Source organism: Acipenser ruthenus, chromosome 11 (genome assembly GCF_902713425.1).
Source record: "Acipenser ruthenus chromosome 11, fAciRut3.2 maternal haplotype, whole genome shotgun sequence".
Classification (NCBI taxonomy): domain Eukaryota; kingdom Metazoa; phylum Chordata; class Actinopteri; order Acipenseriformes; family Acipenseridae; genus Acipenser; species Acipenser ruthenus.
Window position 1 is genome coordinate 11,073,104 of NC_081199.1, and position 17,708 is coordinate 11,090,811.

Sequence of the window (17,708 nt, forward strand, 5' to 3'; positions counted from 1 at the left end):
GTATTGCATCACATGGCAAGGAATGCATGTACCCGTCAGTATCTATGCATTATCTTTCTGGGGTCTTATCTTGTACATCAATAATGGCAGATAATGGTACAATAGACAGACACAGTAAATAAACATATTGGAAAAGTGTCAGTTATGATGGATAGGTGGATACACAGATAGATGTCAATACTGGGTGATCCAGGGAACCATATTTCTTGTTCAATTGGATAATTGCCAGTAGCAGAATAGCTTCAGTGGCAGTAATATTGAGCAGACAGACAGGACACAGAGACATAAATATACATGGTCTTTGCTGCTATCCAGATCCGCTGCTTTCTTGCCAGGATTGCCAAACGTCTTGAAGCAACATCCCAGGATTTTGTAACTTCAGTGAAACTTGCTATTAAGGCCTGGCAAGGAGGCAGCAATGTGTGGCTTTAATAGGGGAGTGGCCTTACTACTGAGTGTGTTCATTGTAATAGAGTTAACACTTTATTGAACATTTTTCTTGATATAATATTTCTTATTCATACTAATTTACTTTTTTTGCGAAATCTAGTAAGTTCAATCCTGTTGCAGCCACAATTTCAAACAATTTCTTATTAGAGAGGTCATTTAACAGGTTTTGATGCATTTGCTGGAGGGACTGTCAGTGTAGGTAATGAGTTTTATTAAAATGTTGTAAACCTATTTTTTATGGATTCAAAAATAATCTCATTGCATTAATACTTTCACAGTAATATTCATGTGATTTAGAAGAACATACAGAGAAAAAATGTATACAAAAACTGGAATTCTTTAGTATGGCTTTGATTAATGGACCCCATATTTTTAAAAAGCAGTCAGTATACATTTCCTCAGAGAATGCGTTCTGTTTCTTAAGACATAATTTTAGTGAATGCCAGACCTTGGGAAGTTATTCCCAAAAGGCATTTTGCAGGAATTACTGTGTAAAATGGGTTTTGTTACAGCTCTTTTTGAGTGCTGTCCAGGAGCTCATTTTCAGAGCTTAGATTTTTATAAATACATTCTCTATTGGTGACCTTATATTGAAAGTCTTCGGTTTCAAAGTCTTCTGCGACGAGGTTCAGAATGCACAGAAAGGTTACAGAAAATATCTGTTGTGCGTTATTGTTTTTACCCCATTTGTTTTCACAGCTGGAAATTAAGTGGAGATAGACTTTGGACAGAGAGTACGAGACACTACTTTTCACAGAGTGGTGAGGGGATGGAATGGGTTACCTAATCATGTTGTTGAAGCAGAATCACATGGATCCTTTAGGTCCCAACTTGACAAAGTTGATCAATCAGCTACTGTGAACTGGACCAGCACTGATGGGTCAAATGGCCTCCTGTCGTTTGTAAAGGTTCTTCTGTCCTAGGAATTATTTTTCCATGCTTTTCACATAGTTATACTAAGCATTTACCATAGTTAACAAGGTTTGCCATGTTTTTAATATACTTTACCATACTTCTGTGGGCTTTACCATGCGTATCTGTGCTTTACTATGCTTTATTAGACTTTTCTTTGCTTTTACTATGGGAAACATATACGGTAACCCCTATATTTGGTATGATCACCCTAGATTATAGTCCATCATTAAATGATCATTTGATCTTATTATGCCTTATAGAAGTAGCCCATCAGGACCATCACATGCATCGTGAAAGTGTGACCTGCATATTACATTAATGTATCGTTACACCCAAGTTTATACCTGGTAGAAATGAAGGATTGATTAATTAAATTAAAGGCATTTTAAAAACATTGCTGCCAAAAGCAGTATATTCCCTAGATACTGTGGAACACAGAAGAAGTGACGTTAGGGTTAGTGAGTCAGGATGCTGGAGTGGTGATCTGTGGTGGTGTGAGAGGTGTTTAAAGCTGGCCGTGGTGTTTCTGGAGTGGTAATCCTGTGATCTGTGGAGTGTGAGGGGTGTTTAAAGCTGGCCGTGGTGTTTCTGGAGTGGCAATCTTGTAGAGGTGTGAGGGGTGTTTAAAGCTGGACGTGGTGTTTCTGAAGTGGCACAGCACACCCCTGCTAGACCTTGCTAGTGAGATACAGAGCGCTTTCTCCTGGCTGCTGGCACTGTGCTCACAAGGAGCCCTTCCCAGCGTAGAATCACAGTTTCCCTGACTCGGCCTACAAGTGGGGGGATGGAATGAGTGTTGCCATGGTTACCAGGGGATCCTGGAGGTAAATACTGGGCTCTGTGCTGGAAAACAACACAGTGTACTCAATTCACTAGAAATATTCAATCCATTCTGTTCAAATTAAAGCCTTGTATTGTAGCACATACCCCCCACCCCCACCCCGAGAACATGTGTAAATGTAGGTAGGCTCACATATTTGAAATATTCCATCCCCCTCACTGGCTACATTTTAACTTTTGTGAATTTGGTTTTCAAAAAATATTTTATGTCAATTTAACAAAGCAAATACCTGCCTATATTTGAGAACATGAGAAAATGTATGAACTAGAGAAGACCATTCGGCCCATAAGTGCTTGTCTGGTGGAAGTAGATGATTAATCTGAAAACTTTGTAAACGATCCCAGTAATTCAGCATCAACAACGTGACTTGATGACCCATTCTGTACCCTCTCCACGCTCTGTGTAAAGAAGTGTCTCCTACCCTAGTCCAACCAAGTCCGCCCTGATTCTTTGTTGTAGTCTAAATAGATTTAATGGTACATTATAACCCTAGATTCGAGTGAAAAAGAGAACCAATTATTTACAAAAATAATGTATTTCAACAAATTATTTCCATTTTTATTTTTTATTTTAACTTTTCTCTTCACATATTTTTTAGAAAACAAAAAAGCACAAACAAAATACTCATGATTAAGAAACGTGTTGAGATTTTGTTTGTGCTTTTTTGTTTTCTAAGAAATATGTGAAGAGAAAAGCTAAAATACAAAATAAGAGTAATGAAAATAAATTATTTTTGTGAAGAATTGGTCTTTTTCACTCGAATCAATGTATATGGGCCTGCTGGCAACCAATACAAGCAGTCTATATTTTCTCAACATTATAACCCTAACATTTACTAAATTTTGCATTTCATTAAATTAAATACACATACTAAATAGTGTTTACTAACACTATGAGAGAGTATGTATGTGTGTGTATATATATATATATATATATATATATATATATATATATATATATATATATATATATATATACACACACACACACACACTCTGAAATGTTGGGAAGTTGGCTCTTTGAGCAAAAACTATATATACACATACACACACACACAAACTCAGGTGGCATAGGCATAATTAATTCAAGTCAGTTGAAATATAATATATTTACTGTTGTTTTGAACCTATCTTTTTACTTATAAGATATCCAATGTGTGAACAAAAGCAAAAGGCAGTCTCTTTATAAGATTTCTTCCCTGTTGGATTGTACAATACAAATGCCCTCATTAGAAACATAAAATAGAGCATTTTCAATGTGGCCAAAAGCTTTGCATCACCTAGAATTTTAGGATTGAGACATTAATTAAAAAAAAATAAATAAATAATGTAATCAAAGAAACTACCGTAGTAGTACAGTATTTCATGTTAGATTTTGAAATGTCCCATTTTTCAATGTGTCAGTTTTTCATGCAGTATATGGACAACTACAAAGCGGTATGTAATTCAATATGTTAACTAAACATTATTCAGCAGGTTTCGTTTGACTTTATGAAGCAAAGTTTATTCTATAGGGTGATGCAAAACCTTTGGCTATAGCTGTTTATTAAATATAGTGCTTTATGTACATCTGTGTTTGTGAAAGTCTGTGTTAACAGTAGATACAATGAATTATGGGTTGCAATCCCATCAGCTGTGATACAGTATAAAGAAGAAGGTGAAAACTGAAAGGTTAAACAATTCTTTTGAATAAGGTTGTTTATCACAGCCTTTGGGCATTTCGATGTACTGTAATAAAAATAAAAAAGTGCCTTTGCCTGCTAGCAAAGCTGTGTGACTGAGGGGTATGCACTGTGTCTGACAGTGAGTGACAGTGGAAATATTAGACTGTGCACACTTGATGAATTTGAGTTGCAGACGGATTTAAAACTGTATTAAATAATAAAATAAAATGTTGACTTTAAATAAAGAAGTGGTGGAGCAGTGGCCAGAACTGAACACAGTATGCCCTTAGAATACTGTGTTCTCCTCATAACCTATAAATGTAGAAAGAAAGGCTCTGAAATAATAAATCTATTAACATTGCAGTGCATCTAGGAGGCAGGGCTGAGTGGTGTGTGTTTTAATGTCATGTTGATACTGCGTGTATTCTAATGATTTTCTTGTTTGAGATGCATGTTGTGTCTGTGAGTAAAGTGTTCTCTCTCTCTCTCTCTCTCTCTCTCTCTCTCTCTCTCTCTCTCTCTCTCTCTCTCTCAGTGGCGGAGGAGGGGCTGTGGGAGAGTGGGCTGTCTTACGAGTGCAGGACGCTCCTCTTCAAAGCGATCCATAACCTGCTGGAGAGGTAAGCACAGCCGACAGAAATCCACCCTTGCTAGAGATTCTGTCAGTTTTTAAGCCCCATAATTTCACTATTTCACCTTTATTTTTCACCTCATCCTGTAATGCGCTGAGAATCAATGAATACACTTAATGGACCCTATATTCAAAACAGTGATGTGTGTAAAGGCTGCCACACGAGGGACGCGAAATGATGTTCCACACCAGAGAAGACACTGATGAAATCTCAAGTGCGCCCAGGCTGTTTATGATCCTATGTGTTTTATGTATTGCCATGTCTACATATGTCTACATATTTAATATTCACGCACTAAGGTAAAGAAACAAACACAACTAGAAAAAAGAAGCAAAACCGGACTGGATTTTCATATACAAATACACAGCACTCATAAACACAAATGTACCACTGCCCTCCGCACATTTTAGTGGATGATTCTCTTTATGGATAATCTATTTAGATATTTTTTTACACTTCATTGTAAACCGTTGCACAGATTCACTAGTCGCACCGCGTACAGTGTGTGGCAGCCTTGAACCAGTTACCTGTCCAAATGACTGAATTGCTATTGGTGCACAGCTTTCCAATTGTTATGTTCAACCAAGCCCTATGACCCAATAATGGGGCTTAAGTTTCTTCTTTTTGTTCCCAGCTGCTGTATTCAGAACAAAATGTGTTTTTCCTTTATTGTCCTCCAGGACAGTCATAGTCCCATAGTCAGCTATATTCAAAACTAAAAAATAGATGCTCAACCACACAGACATGTTCTAATATTACCAAAAACTTGGAGATTAATAATTACCTGTTTAGTTTGTAGTTAGATGCACAACATGGATTTTTAATATGCATGGGGTTTGTACGACTGTATTCATTTAATACATGGGGGAAAAAATTAAATGATGAGAGCTTGTGATCTCGAAATTGAAAATGGTCCTGAGATCGTTGATCTTGCATTCTCGCCATGATATTTTTGATTCTCTGAACTACCCTGTACTTAACAAACCTATACAACTGATGTACTGAGCAGCTTTTTAATAGGTTTTAAAAACTCTGTAAAACCTCAGCTCATAAGGAAATGATGACTTCTTGCCCCCTGCTGGGGAGGAAGTCTCCTGCGAATGGGGTATAGTGGAGGCGTTCGCACACATGTGTGTCACACTTCACTGATTCCTGCATATATCTGAAGAACCACTTATTCAATTGGTGTGTCACTTGGTAATACCATTATTTAGTTTAGGCTATTCAGAGTGTCAGGTTCTGGGGATATAGTGGTTGTGTGTCTGTCTGTTCACTCATCCATATGTATGTCACATATTTGCATATATCTGGAAAAGCCCTTGTAAAATTGTCAATACAACTAATTCTTATTCTATACCGTCTGTACATACTGTTGATATATATCATGGTAATCAGTGTTTTCAGCAGATTGATATCTCACATTTGTGGGGCAGCAGTGTGGAGTAGTGGTTAGGGCTCTGGACTCTTGACCGGAGGGTTGTGGGTTCAATCCCCAGTGGGGGACACTGCTGTTGTACCCTTGAGCAAGGTACTTTACCTAGATTGCTCCAGTAAAAACCCAACTGTATAAATGGGTAATTGTATGTAAAATAATGTGATATCTGTATAATGTGAAATAATGTATAATGTGATATCTTGTAACAATTGTAAGTCGCCCTGGATAAGGGCATCTGCTAAGAAATTTGTGATGTATAGTTGTGGCATTGGGTGTATGTTACTGACACTTGTTAGTTTCTTAATTCTATCGTTTTTACCATATGTAAGAACATAAGAAAATTTACAAACAAGAGGAGGCCATTCAACCCATCTTGCTCGTTTGGTTGTTAGTTGCTTATTGATCCCAGAATCTCATCAAGCAGCTTCTTGAAGGATCCCAGGGTGTCAGCTTCAACAACATTACTGGGGAGTTGGTTCCAGACCCTCACAATTCTCGGTGTAAAAAAGTGCCTCCTATTTTCTGTTCTGAATGCCCCTTTATCTAATCTCCATTTGTAACCCCTGGTCCTTGTTTCTTTTTTCAGGTCGAAAAAGTCCCCTGGGTCGACATTGTCAATACTTTTTAGAATTTTGAATGCTTGAATCAGCATGTACTGACTCCATTGCAGTTTAATGAGAAAGTACCCTTATTCGTTCCTCTTGCCCCTTTCTCAGTGCTTGCTGTGTTTTGGTTGACAGGTGCCTCATGGACAAAAGCTTTGTGCGGATTGGGAAATGGTTTGTCAAGCCTTACGAGAAGGACGAGAAAACTGTGAATAACAGGTAGGAAATCTGATGCATTTTACTAATGGGTCATGACTGCCAAGCTGTTTACAACCAACAATTTATTCAAAGACTGTTATTTGCATTGAGGTTTCAATGATGAATCACAAGAGCGAACATGAGTGGTTTATGATGAATTCTCCTGAACTCAGAGATGCAAATCACACCAAAACTAATTCACGGTTGCCCCATTTGTTTTATGTTTAATACGTGGAGCAAGCTTTTGTTAAAATGAATAGGGGAAAACATTGCTGCAGTAAGGAATTATGAATTATTACTGTTTGGAGTAACTGCTTAATCATGACATTTTGTACTCCGTAGGAATTAATGTTATACAGTGATTCAGGCTAGACAGGCATTCCATAATGGAGCTATTATGTAAACTTAAGGACAAGACTGCACAGCGGTTACTGGGTTTTCTGCAGACAGGTTAACAGCCAGGCTTTAATTTACATCCTTTCAGCATAAATAGGGCTTCTGTTTTTATTATTTTCTTTTTCGGTGCTTATTTTTAGCTATTTTCGAGTTTTATTGTTTTTTTTTCGGGGCTTTCGTTTTTAATATACTATGAAATTTGTGTTTTTGGTTAATTTCCAAAATGCTTCAGCATTTTTTCCTGTCAAAATATTTATAGTAGTAACTCCACAGTACTTGCACACTTAAGTTGTACTTTCTTTCCTTTGCTGTGTTCCACAACGAAATCCTTATGGTCACGTGCACATTCTTCTGGGGTTTTTGTGTGCAAGCATTTTTTTACATTTTGCCACAATTTGCAATTCTGCTTTAAATCCTTAACTGTAATACAGATTTAAATCCTGCTAACAACCCTCCATTCCTAATTTGTAATCTCATTTTAAATCTTGCAAGCAGAGTCTCCAATAGAAATGTAGGAATGTGCTGTCATTCAGTAGTTGGGGCGGGTTTAAAGTATTCAGAAAGAATCAATGATAGATACAAGGCAGGAAAGCGGGACATTGCTCAGCTGCACTGGGTATTTTTTTTTACTTGTAGTAGGTTTATTTTTTAATGGGAAAGGGGTGAAGTCAATGTGAATTGATTAACCATTTCCACAGTTTTTCCGGTGTTTACTGGCTATCACCGATTTCATTTTTTTTCTTTTGGGGGTGTGTGACAGGGAAGACAAGGGTAACGTTCCCAGACCAGACAGCTGACAGAAACAACACAGGCCGGTACTCGGGTGAAAACTGCTCTGCTGTGCCGTTTTTATTAAACAAAAATAAATACAATATTTTAACAAAAAAACACTGCTCACTGAGCAAAACTAAAAGTTTAAACAAAACAGATCTCAACCACAAAACAAGTACTGTGCTGGTTAACACTTAATCAATTTGAGGTGGTCACATTCTACACGAGTTTTGTGTGATGGGGCTTCCCCATCCATGCTGTCAAACAGTAACGAAAGATCGTATTTTAAATAAATACAAAATACATTCAAATCATATCAAAACATACTTGTTTTAAATAAACACCATACATTTTAAAATCATAATGCATTGTGATTTTAAATACACAAAATACAAAACACCCGTTCTAACCGAAAAACAATACATATATTTACAAGCAGGGCTAAAATTATGTTTGGCATCACTCAACCAACATCACATAAAGGTACTAATAAAGTCTTTAAAAATCTTTACTGTTGTGTACATCCATTCACTTTATACTGTGGGTCTCAAATGTGCAGTTTTGAAAGACACATAAAATATCGCAATCCTGTATTTTCATTTGCAGAAATAGATTTACCAAGTGTAGAACCAGATGTCACCTCTTTCAAATCTGCCCATTTGAGACCTATGTAGTGAATGGATATGCATAGTGTGGAAAATTCAGACTTCATCAAGTCTAATATTTCTTGCATTCCATTCACATTCTGTCCAGCTATTCACTCCGTTTTACAAATGGTGTATTTAGCAAGTTAATCTAATTTGTTGTTTAATTAACAAGTCCATGTTGTTTTTTATACTGGGTTTACAAAGCTGTGAAATCTACAGCACCGTCCAGAGCAGGGTTTGCAATGTCCTGTTTAGTGTGAGAGGGCAGCTTTGTGTGTTGTGAGGTGGAGTACAGCAATACCTGTCGTGTGAGAGATGTTAACATGTGGACGTTTTCATTATTGAAGCTTAGCAGTGACTGTGTTAGTTAGAGAGTGATGGGAGTGGATTGATGCCTTGTATTTAGTCATTTGAAATAACATCTGCAGTTTCTGAATAATCATGCTTTGTCTGTGTAATATATGTTTGATACAGTATCTTCACTCTCTATCATTCTCTTTTGATGTTTATGTAGTACCAGTGTACTAACTGTCGCAGCAAAAATGTAATTTTTCTTCCACGTTTTTAAACGCTGCATTTGTGATAAAAAAGACCCATAGGGCTGTGCAAATTATTTCTGTCCCCTCGGCGGTGGAAGCAACTGTGTTAGTAACTGGAGGAAAATCTTGTATAAATCAAAGGAAACAGAAACTTTGCATATGGTTTAATAATACAAATAATAATAAATCGGGTGTTGTGCTTTTGGTCTTGTTTCGCAGTCCAATCCAAACAATACATACCTCCTATTGCCTTCTCATAAACCCTTTCAGGTGCTCACATATTTTCAGGGTTATGGAATCAGTTCACCTTGAGTTATTAATGTTTGGCACAGAGCTGTATTGTATGTGTTTCTCAGTCATGTTCCATTACCGGTGGTGTTCAGTGAAAACTAATAATTTCCCTGCCACATTGTAACTTTTTCATGATACAGTCCTCTTTACAGTTGATTCTCTCAAAAAATGCGTCCTGCCCATATCGGTGATACAGGTCCTTCATATATGTTCTTTTTTACTTGATTTTTACTGTACCAATGATAAGGTATGCCATAACCCCTTACATAATGGCCCACAAAAACTCCTATTTCTAATATGATATATGATATTATATTACATTTAGGGATGTCAAGTGATTAAAAAAAATTATTCGCAATTAATCTTGCGATTTCAAAAAATGAATCTTAGTTAATCTTGGTTTTAATGTCATATTTCATTGATACAATGACTGCATGCATCTCATTAGGTGTTATTACTGATGTTATTATTATTATTATTATTATTATTATTATTATTATTATTATTATTATTATTATTATTATTTTAAAGTTCTTCTTATTACCTATAAGGCTTTACATGGTCTCGGACCTTCTTATCTTCAAATCTACTGACCCCATATGTCCCAGGTCGTTCCCTGAGATTGGACAATGCTAATCTTTGACAGTCCCTAAAATTTGGAGCCAGGGCATTTAGTTATAATGCCCCCGTCTTTGGAACTTGCTCCCGATTCATATCAGGAATGCTAACACAGTTGAATTTTTAAAATCCTGTTTGAAAACATAGTTGTTTGGGTCTGTTTATTTGTAGCTGGATGTTAGACACAGGCTTTTTTATATTTCTTTTGTAAAGCGCTCTGGGATGCTTGCATGAAGAGCGCTATACAAGTGAAATGTGTATTGTAATCAGATCTGTGGGAGCAGGATCCCCTCTATTATCGGTGAGGTGAACTCCACTGCCACTGTTCAGCAAGTCTGCAATTACCCCACTCGCACTCTCAAGCACTAGAGGGAAGCTTACTTAAAACCGTTACCAGAACCTTTATTTACAGCCCAGGTACCAAACCAAGAATAAACAAGTTAGATATATAATTTTGGTGGCATGTCAGTACATAGCCTTACAGTAATTGTAGCTACCAAAAGAATTCCTTAAATCTTACCTTTTTGCACTTGCATTAGCTGAATAGGTCTATAAAAATAATAATAATAATAATAATAATAATAATAATAATAATAATAATAATAATAATAATAATAATCATCATCATCCAAAATACAACCCAGCATAAAAAAATAAAAATAAAAAAACCTATTGTCCTATTTCTGGATTAATAGTGTTGCCCCTTCTTTATAGTTTTATATTTATTTACACAGAATTATACAGAAACATTCCAGCATTTGCTGTTAAATTGTTTGAACCAACTGCTGAATCACAATAGAGTCTGTTTATTACTCACCTTAATGCATTTCAAATTGTACTGTATATTTTCTTATCAGTTTCCTTTTAATATATATAAGTATCATTGTTTATAATAATAATTATTATTTTATAAAAAAAAAAAATTGAGTAGTCATTAGACAGATCATAGGCATTGCTCTGTTTGATTTTGTTGTTCTGGCATAATATAGAACACTTTCATACATGTCCATACATGTTTTATATCAATCTGTAATCAGTCTGTAGGTATGAGCATTCCATGTTTTAATGTTAAAAACTATACATAAACACACAGGTGCACATTATTATACATGACTATCTTATTTATTTTGGCTGACACAGTATTTGTCAGGTTGAGATGAATCGATACGTTTTCAGGTCCTGGTAATGTATAGACTGTCAGCATTAATATACCAAAGACTTTTTTATTCACGGATATGTAAATATGTACGTATGCATTTAAAAAAAAAAGTATGTGCAATAGGAGTCGAATTTCACCAGTGAGAAGAATATTCTCTATAAAACAAGCGATGCTACGTTTGGCTACATATCAGTGCCACACATCAGCTGTGATAGAAAGAGACACTTTTATTTTAGTTTTTTAGTTTATTTTATTTTGTGCACACACTTCCCCAATCCCCGCCCCTCCCTTAACAGGGAAAGACAAACAGACAAACTAGATGCTGAGCACGGTGTATTAATACAAAAATAACTGACATCTGCTCTAAATCCACTGCTTACTGATGAAGCGCAGCACAGGGATACTCAAGCGCTTTCAGTGGACTTCAATAGTTATTTCAAACAGACAAATACATATCTTTAAAAAGTTGTAGTGTAATAGTGATAGTGATAATGACATTGCTGTGCGTGCTCCTCTGTAATGATGGAACTCTCTCGTTCAAATATATTTCTGTTTAAAGTAATTGTAGCTACGGCCCATCCATTATATACAGTGCCTTGCAAAAGTATTCAGACCCCTGACCAATTCTCTCATATTACTGAATTACAAATGGTACATTGAAATACCATTTTGTTTGATATTTTATTTTAAAACACTGAAACTCAAAATCAGTTATTGTAAGGTGACATTGGTTATGTTGGGAAATATTTTTAAGAAAAATAAAAAAAACTGAAATATCTTGCTTGCATAAGTATTCAACCCCTGTGCTGTGGAAGCTCCCAGTTTACACTGATGAAAGAAATTGCCCTAACGAGGACACAATTACCTTACCATTGGCCTCCACCTGTAAACCATTAATGTTGCTGTCACATTTTCTGGATAAAAACCCCACTGTTGAAGGATCATTGGTCAGGCTGTGAATCTGAAGGAAAATGAAGACCAAAGAGCATTCTACAGAAGTTAGAGATAAAGTAATACAAATGCATAGATTAGGGAAAGGGTACAAAATAATATCCAAGCACAGTTGGATCAATAATCAGGAAGTGGAAGCTGCATCACACCACTCAGGCACTGCCAAGAAAAGGCCGTCCCTCAAAACTCAGCGCTCAAACAAGAAGGAGACTTGTGAGAGAAGCCACAGAGAGGCCAACAATCACTTTGAAGGAGCTACGGAGTTCAGTGGCTGAGAGTGGAGTAATGGTGCACCAGTCAACCATATCAAGAGCTCTGCATAACACTGGCCTGTATGGGAGGGTGGCAAGAAAGAAGCCGTTACTCAAAAAGTACCATCTGAAAGCACGTCTGGAGTTTGCCAGAAAGCATGAGAGTGACCCAGCTGCGATGTGGGAAAAGGTTTTGTGGTCAAATGAGACCAAGATTTGGTCAAAACTCAAAGCGCTATGTGTGGTGCAAACCTAACACTGCCCATGCCTAAAGACACACCATCCCTTCAGTGAAGTATGGTGGTGGCAGCATCATGCTGTGGGGATGCTTCTCATCAGCAGGGACTGGGCATCTTGTTAAAATTGAAGGAAGAATGGATGGAGCAAAATACAGGGAAATACTGCAAGAGAACCTGCTTCAGTCCGCTAAAAAACTGAAGCTTGGGAGGAAATTCACCTTTCAGTAGGACAATGATCCCAAGCACAAGGCCAAAGCAACATTGGAGTGGCTCAAGAACAAAAAGGTGAATGTTCTACAGTGGCCCAGTCAAAGTCCTGATCTCAATCCCATTGAGAATCTATGGCACTATTTGAAAATTGCAGTCCACAAGCGTCGTCCAACCAATCTGAACAACCTGGAGCAAATCTGCCAAGAAGAATGGGCCAAAATCACTCCGACACTGTGTGCAAAGCTGGTACATACTTACCCCAAAAGACTTAAAGCTGTTATTGCAGCAAAAAGGTGGCTCTACCAAATATTAATGTGTGGGGGTTGAATACTTATGCAAGCAAGATATTTGAGTTTTTTATTTTTCTTTAAAAATATTTCCCAACATAAAACCAATGTCAACTTACAATAATTGATTTTGAGTTTCAGTGTTTTAAAATAAAATATCAAACAGAACGAAATTTCAATGTACCATTTGTAATTCAGTAATATGAGAGAATTGGTCAGGGGTCTGAATACTTTTACAAGGCACTGTAGGTTTCAAATGTGCAGTTCTGAAAGAGATACATGTTGTAGCCAAGCAAGGCCTTTAGAGTGTCTTGCACTTCCTGGTTCATCTCATCTGGAGGGTAAATTGTCCCCAGCGTTTTGGTAGCTTCTCTCCTGTCAATAACCAGCTGCTTCCCTTATTGACTTGCATGCTTTCAGCCAGTGACATGATGCACAAGACACTGCTGAGCTGAAAAGACCAAGGAAGTAAAGCAGTAACAGACCTCCTGTTCTAAGCAAACTGGGAATGTTCTTTAACCTGGTGTAGAAATGGCAACATGAAAATACATGTTTGCGATAGCGTTTAAAAACTGCACATTTAAGACATATTTAGCTAATGCAAGTGCTAAAAGGTAATTATTTTGTTAGCTACAATTACTGTAAGGCTATGTACTGACGTGCCACCAAAATGATCTATCTGACTTGTTTATTCTTGGTTTGGTACCTGGGCTGTAAATAAAGGTTCTGGTAACGCTTTTGAGTAAACTTCCCTCTAGTGCTTGAGAGTGCGAGTGGGGTAATTGCAGACTTGCTGAACAGTGGCAGTGGAGTTCACCTCACTGATAATAGAGGGGATCCTGCTCCCATAGATCTGATTACAGGCTGTGGTTTAGCTTCCCACTTACTAAATCTGGCCTGATGTAACATTATTGTTACCTTGAAATTACCCAGACGGGCTGATAAACCCACTTGATACTGTGGAACTGACAGCGTTGCCTATGTGCTCTGTTAGCAGAGCCCTCCTGCTGTGTGACAGCGAGATAGTAAATTATTAAGGCAGCTCAGGGGGAGAGGAGGGGGATACAAGTAAGCTTGTATTGTATCTTCCATAACTATTAAACACTCAATAGTGCTAAATGTAGAACCACTCAAAGAAACATAAGAAATGTATGTCTTCTGAGACACGGTTGCCATTTTTATTTATTAATGACTGATTTTATTAGTAGCTAACAAAACAATACAACTTTTCCCATTTTCTACTTCCAGTAAACACAATTGATTGCAAAAGTGTATTTAATTTTAAAACATGATATGTGGTAGTACTACAGGGTAAATAAATCTGTTTCAGAGCACTGTCTTTCAGGAAGTCTGTTATGGCTTTACTTCCTTGCTCTTAACCTCAGCCAAATGTATTATTTTTCATTAGCACAATCTGGTAGCTAAATTTAGCAAATGGCAGTTTTTCTACTGCAATTAAATAGACTGAAGTACATTTCATTTTTAATTCCCTACATTTTTTTTCAGTAGTACTAATAGTAGTAATTACATTAGGGCATAATTACATTATTTCCATGCCTTCTGCTTTCACAGTTCTTAAAATGGTGAGTTTAAACGTAGTTTTCTCTGCAACAGCTGACCCTGCTCTAGTACAAAACTACATTTACTGTTTTTCATTATGATAGTCTTAAATTACTGTGCCTGCTTCTTTTGGTGAAGAGATACCAGCTCATGATCTAACGAGGGAATCTGCTGCGCAATGAAATCACCCTCAAACTCCTGACAGTAAACAATATTACCGAATCTATTGTTTCTGGGATAGATGCCGCTGCTAAATAACGTGCAACAGACGATAACACTTTATTTAGGCACCCTACGATATGACTGTCGAAAAGCAACATTGGTTTCTTGGAGTTCACAAAAAAAAGTCACCTTCATACGATAACTTTTTCACTTCCATTTTTTCTGGTTTGATAATTGGCCTTTTTGCTGTGTTTCAGCCCTTTTATTATAAGTATTAGTTTTGTGTAACACAAAAACAAGTGTTTTTATTTTAACTTCTTTTTTGTTCTTGTTCTAAATTTCTTGAATGCAAGGGCCCATTTTCAAAAGAGCTGCGTCCGATTTTCAATGTCAGAGTTGCACTGAAAAACTAGCCTTGCGGCTCATTGCAATAACTTTGTCGGAACTTTGTGGGCGTTTCAGGGCGTTCCCTGCTTCTTTTAACCCACCTCCCAGTTTATCTGCAATTTTCAATCAGCAGAATGATCGCATTACGCCTTCTGCAGTTTAGAATGCTTGAGGAAAGAAGGAGAAGGAGGAGGTCCCTTGCAAATAGAATATAGAGGACTAGTCAGATGAACATGTCTTCCAGAGATACCGGCTTGATAAACAGGCTGTAGCAGATCTGTATGCAGAGTTAAAGGAGGCTCTGCACAGTGCTACTGCCAGGAGCTGTGTCATACCCGTGCACTTCAAGGTTACTGCTGCCTTAACCTTTTACACAGCCGGCTCATTCCAGATACCAGCTGGGAATGTTTCTGGTATCTGCCAGTCTTCAATGTCTAAATGCATCAGCCAGGTAATGGCTGCTTTGGTTAAGGGGGCAAATAAATGCATTGTTTTTCCTATGTCCCCTGCAAGCAACACTGCCAGCTGGGCTTTGGCTGAAGTGCCAATGTAACCTGCAGATGTTCCTGGCTGTGGAACAGTAGACGCCGATTCATTGAGTCCTAAAATATCATGGCCACCGACTCCCACGATCAGATATGGATTAATAGACACCTGTTCTTCAGCACTGTATGTTTGTGGGAGGCCCCCCTCCAGTTCCCCTCATTGTTTTTATTTTTCTTTTTTTTATTGCTAATTTGTCTCTAGCACGGGCTTTAACATCATTATACCTTTTGCTGATGTCTGCAATATTTCTTGAAGCCTTCGACACAGCATTAACTTTTGTCGGAGGGCATTGTGGGAGATGTAGTTCCTACCACAGATACAAAATACTCAGTGTTTGTTTTATAGTTTATGGAAAATCTGAAAAAATGAATTTGCAAGGTTGATCTAGGGTAGGTTCAAAGTTGAATCAGATTACACAATTGAAATCTGGATCAAAGTTATTAAAACACAACTTCAAAATATAATCCTGATACAAAGGATGACAAACTGGGCCTAGGACACAGAGTTGGGGTCAATTCCATTTTTTCATTTCTAATCCCAGTTCCCTTTTAATCAATTCAAATTCTTATCCCAGTCATTTTACAGCAACGGCTTTATTGAGCAAACAAATACTGTATACAACTTAATGAACTTGTCAGGTAACCTGATAAAGCCTTTGGCATAAACCTCAATAAAGACTATGCCGTAAAACTGAATAGGAATTGGAATTGTATAAATGGAATTGATCCCAACTCTGCTAGGACATTTAATTATGATAGTGTATAAAATAGTGTCAAAATATTAATACCTTTTTTTTTTTAAATTACATATATATATATATATATATATATATATATATATATATATATATATATATATATATATATATATATTTCACATTATAATACAAAATGTCTTAACAGATACAAAAAAAAAATAATAAAAAAAAAAAAAACATGTGGTATAATTAATACAAATTAAGACCAGCATTATAAATAGCACAATATATTATTTAAAGCTGAATATGTAATTAGCACAAGATCTGCGATACAGCACATGATTCACCTGGACAAAACCATGACGTGACTTGCCCTAATGAAATTTGCTCTTGGATCATATTCCTCACGTGACTTAATTTGCCACTGGGCGTAATTTGCCATGACAGCTGCAGTCTTACCCTTTTTTGTGTGTGTGAAGCCGGCTCTGTTTTGTGCAGGGCAGTGCTTCTATTATTCAAATGGATTGCTGTTCCTTTAACTGCAGTGATTCCCTGGAGTTGCACAAATGGAATCGCCGTGTAAGAAGCAGATTCTTCTTCCCAGCCTGTGATTGATTTCTGCATAAAAGCATTAATTGGTCTCTGCACCAGCCCATTACACTGGGCTGTGATCTTGGGGAAAATCACAAATGTGCAACTCTGAATAATTCACCCTGCCGGGCTCCTGCTTTAACCCCTGCAACCTTGGCTACACTGCACTACAGATCATCTGTGTGTCTGCATCAGTGTGTGCATGTTGTGATCTCTTTTTTATTGTCTAAATGATCTACTGATTCAAAAAGAACCAACTAGAATATCAACTACAGAGATGTGGGGGTCAAAATCACATGCAATATAGGATTAATAAGAGAACAATATCTACACTAGCATACAGAAATAGTAGGGACATATTTACAGCAACAAATGTTTGTGTATATAAAATAAAGTATACATAGTGTAGAAGTTTGCCCCTAGTGGTGTACTGAGGGCAATACCTTCTTCAATGCTATAAAGACACCAGGATTATTTTGAGAAATGGCTGGTTTTATTGCACACACTCAGTGTGAAAGTAAATTTAACAAAAGTATTGGAAAACTCCCAGCTCAAAATAATAGAACAAACCTTGCTGTCAATGGCACTAACTAAACAAAAGACTCCCAAACTAACAGAGGAGGGCTGCTCCCTTTACCTCTCTAGAATAACAGAATAAATGGATTAC

General features: G+C 37.0%; 1 protein-coding gene across 2 annotated transcripts in view; it reads left to right on the forward strand.

Moving 5' to 3' along the window:
• LOC117426866 (mediator of RNA polymerase II transcription subunit 13-like) overlaps positions 1–17,708 on the forward strand; it is a 131,641-nt gene that overhangs the window by 69,549 nt on the left and 44,384 nt on the right. For both annotated transcript variants that reach the window (XM_059033352.1, XM_059033354.1), the window contains exons 3-4: positions 4,405–4,489; positions 6,677–6,760. In XM_059033352.1, coding sequence (XP_058889335.1) covers positions 4,405–4,489; positions 6,677–6,760 — 169 coding nt within the window. The remainder of the gene's footprint in view (positions 1–4,404; positions 4,490–6,676; positions 6,761–17,708) is intronic.